Source organism: Cyphomyrmex costatus, unplaced genomic scaffold (genome assembly GCF_001594065.2).
Source record: "Cyphomyrmex costatus isolate MS0001 unplaced genomic scaffold, Ccosl1.0 scaffold1553, whole genome shotgun sequence".
In the NCBI taxonomy this organism is placed as follows: domain Eukaryota; kingdom Metazoa; phylum Arthropoda; class Insecta; order Hymenoptera; family Formicidae; genus Cyphomyrmex; species Cyphomyrmex costatus.
The window spans coordinates 6837-11027 of record NW_017275559.1 but is presented as its reverse complement, the minus strand read 5'-3'; the positions used below and the strand labels follow the sequence as shown (position 1 = coordinate 11027).

General features: G+C 36.5%; 1 protein-coding gene across 1 annotated transcript; it reads left to right on the top strand.

The window, feature by feature from the left end:
• The first annotated feature begins 563 nt into the window (after window positions 1-563).
• Window positions 564-2450, top strand: LOC108783592 (uncharacterized). The gene has a single exon (XM_018552193.1). The coding sequence runs from the start codon at window positions 564-566 to the stop codon at window positions 2448-2450; it is 1887 nt and encodes a 628-aa protein (XP_018407695.1).
• The last annotated feature ends 1741 nt before the right edge of the window (window positions 2451-4191 follow it).

Sequence of the window (4191 nt, the reverse complement as noted above, 5' to 3'; positions counted from 1 at the left end):
ATATCCAAAAAAATCATATCATAAAAATGAAAAGTTCAAGCCATGTTCAAAAAAAGATACTTAAAAATTTAAACCATTTTATCTAATAATAATATATTACCACGAAAAGTAACTGTTTTACATTTATTTAATAATTTTCTTTTGTAATATGCGATCGCGTTAATTTAATAAATAAAAAATAAATAAAAAATATCTGAAAATTAATGAATGAATAATTAATTAAGTAATGTATAAAGCATAATGTACTAAGTGAGAAATGTCATATCCGTGATTATAGAGCTTTAATCATTACTAATTAATTTAAAAACATTTGAATCCTCAAATTGTTACTGTAAGATAATTTCTTGGAATGCTCCAAAGATTCTGTCCTAAAAAGGAAGGATTGTTGAACACCTCCAATGTTATTGATAAAAACGTCTAAATGTATGTTGCTTAAGATACCTAAGTCTTTTATATATCTTATGCAACATAAATGTTATGTGGGCGTGATGTAATTAGCTTTTTCTTATGTCCAGAACGGTTTGATCGATTTAAAATTTTTTTAGCTCAAATTATTCGTGGCGATGCCGCCTTTCAGGACATATATGGGACATTCCACGTCAACTCAGACAGACCTGCAGACAAAATTTGGCTTGATGGATTTTATAGGCATTCATATTAATCAGACGGTTTTTTGGTGCGATTCCACAATCGTACTACATTGGCTGAATACGCCTCCGCACTTGTTGAAAACGTTCGTAGCGAATCGAGTAGTAAGCGTACGAAAATTCACTGGAACCCATCAATGGCGGCATGTCGGATCGGCGAGCAACCCTGCTGACGCGATTTCTAGAGGACAAACTCCTCGAGATTTTATTAGAAACCGAACGTGGTTTGCGGGACCTTCGTGGTTGAGTGAGGACGAGCACCAATGGCCCAATAAAATTATACGAGTTATCGAAATACCTGAATTAAAAAGAAACACTTGTCTAATAGCTATACAGACCGATCTTAACATTTTTCTTAAATTCTCATCTTATCAAAGGCTACTTAGAATCGTTGCGTATTGCCTGCGGTTTCTCCCAGCCAATAAACATCGCGGATTACCATGTGCAGAAGAAATCGGCAACGCAGAAATGCTAGTGTTGAAATTACTTCAGGCTATTCGATTCTCGGACGAGATCAAGCAATTAAATATGGGAGTGCTGAAGAAAAGCAAGTTTATTAGCTTGAATCCGTTTTTGGATGAACATGGTTTAATACGCGTTGGAGGACGGCTCCGAAAGTCGGCGCTTTCATTTGATCAAAAACATCCAATCCTCCTTCCAAACAGACATCGGTTAACCGATCTCATTATTCGAGGAATTCATGAAAATCATTATCATGCCGGCATACAAACAACTTTATACACTCTTCGTCAAAAATTTTGGCTACCTGATGGTCGAAATCAAGTACGCAAGATTATCCGCTCATGCGTGAATTGCCATCGTTTCGACGCCGGTGCGGTTAATCATAAAATGGGAGATCTACCCGCGGTCCGCATACGACCGGCCGCTCCGTTCACTAACGTAGGAATTGATTTTTGCGGTCCTTTCTTTATCAAAGAAAGGAAATTCCGCAACCGCACGAGTATCAAGGTGTACGTATGCGTGTTTATATGTATGTCAATTAAAGCCGTACATCTTGAAGTGGTGAGCGATTTAACCTCGGAAGGTTTTCTCGCAGCCTTACGTCGATTTGTTGCTAGGCGAGGGTTGCCGGAGCACATATATTCTGACAATGGGACCAATTTCAAAGGGGCGAACAATCAACTTAAAGAACTATACGCTCTCATCAATTCAGAAGAGCATAGAGGTTTGATTAATAAATTCGCAAGCGAACGCCGTATCATTTGGCATTTCATTCCACCATCAGCTCCCCATTTTGGTGGGCTCTGGGAATCTACCGTAAAGGTTTTCAAACATCATTTTAAACGCGTTGTCGGAAATTCCTTATTTACTTTTGAAGAATTAAACACATTCACCATTGAAGTCGAGGGTATTGTTAATTCTAGGCCTATCACTTCTATATCATCAGACCCGAACGATTTATTAGTACTCTCACCAGCTCATTATTTGATTGGCAAATCGATAACAACTCTGCCGGATCATGATCTATCGACTGTTCCAGTCAATAGGCTCTCCACCTGGCAACATATTTGTAAGGTGCGACAAGATTTCTGGGCGCGCTGGAGCCTCGAATATTTAAACGAGCTCCAGAGCAATAAATGGACTAAGGACAAGCCTGATTTCAGTCAGGGAGATGTAGTTCTCATCAAAGACAAAGCTCTTCCGTGCACCCGATGGGCATTAGGTCGAGTTACGATGCTACATCCAGGCGACGATGGAATTGTACGCGTGGCTACCGTTAAAACTGCGGCTGGAGAAATTAAAAGATCAGTTAGATTTTTATGTCCGCTTCCAAACGAATAGCCAACAAGCGTTATATATACACACTACATACATTATATGCGTTAAAAACGATATACATTATATACATTTGATATATACACACATTATATACATTATATACGTTATATTATACCCTGACATATATTATATACATTATATACATTTGTGTTATCCATAGTATTGTATACGTGAACATGTTCTGTAATAATTTAAGGCCTATACTAACAATTGATCGGTGCACCCTCTCAACGGGGGGAGTATGTTATATCGTAGACTTAATAAGTCATACACATACATATAAATAAGAATTATTTTCTTTTAAATCATGCGTATTCGAGGCGGGATGGCAGCGGCGGCAGGGGAAAATCGTCCTCTATTTTTTGCGTCATCGATATGTTTTCTTTGTTTATACGATATCGCCGTGTTTCCGCCTCCCACCATAATCATACCCTTAGGAGGGGATAATAGATTCATTCATCTTCTAACCTCGCATTCGTTAGGAGCCTATAATAGTTTCATTCATCTTCTAACCTCGCATTCGTTAGGAGGAGACATTGTTATTTTGACTGCAATACGTGACACGCTCGTTCGAACTTGACTCAGGGTAATACTACAATTATCCCCAGGCGGAGTTCAAGAAGGCGGCTCAGGACGTTCGAATCGTTCCCAGGCGTTGCCGCCCACCATTTATTTGTGAACATTTATACAAAAATATTCTATATAAAATAAAACTTTAATTTATATATGTATATACGAAACTTCGAGTGCGGATATTAGGTTATTATCCCTTCGACACACCATCAATAAAAAGCCAATAGTCATAGATCAATATTTATAGTCGATTCACATATCCAAAACGATCTTAAGATGTTAAAAAAAAAGAAAATTAATCATAAATAAAAATTTACGCTTTACTACGTCATTTTTTATTAAATGAAAATTTTAATGGCGCGCGCGAAGCGCGCGCTTGTTATGTTCTAGTATAATAAAATTGACATTTTTTTATCATTGTACTCCCTAGAACACTGTACATTTCAATATAATACAATTAATAATTATTATAAAAACTAATACATTGAATATATCTTAAATTACTTAGGGTAAACCCGGTATATACGCCGCGTCAGGAAATACGCCGCAGAAGTCAGAAAAAATAGAAGGAGTGGGGATAATTTTCCGTCAATTACTTTGTTACATGCCTTTATGATATATTAGTATTATGTTATGATTTCAGTTTTTTACTGTTAATATTAATGAAATTATTGCGAGTTAAATCGATTTTTTACTGTAATAAGTAGTGCCATCATAATTTATAATCTACATGCAATGATTATTATAGAACGTGTAAAAGACTTAGTAGTTATTTTGCAATACATATGTGTAGAGGAATAGTAAAGCATGTCGTATAGCAAAATACAAGTGCTTTGCTCCTGTATTGTTTGTTTAATTAGTTGTCATATATATCCCATCTATTTGGGATATACCTAAGGCATTTTTAGCGAACGGGATGCTGTGCCACAGCACAGACGCTCTATTTAAGGGGTAATATCACCTTGTAACCTGCAAAACTGCCTTATTTCAAAGGCTTACTGTGAACTCAAAACATTTTTTTTAATATGGGGTTTTGCATTAATGAAAGTACTAGTCTTTAGGTATAAAAAACATATTTTATTCAATTTGTTAAATACAAAATGGCGGCGTGGAAGCACACTGGAAAAAAGCCGTTTTTTTTTATACATTCGCATTGGCGTACATCTATAGG

Coding starts and splice junctions, on each gene's coding strand:
- LOC108783592 (XM_018552193.1), top strand. CDS start 564: ATGCCGCCTTTCAGGACATATATGGGACATTCCACGTCAACTCAGACA.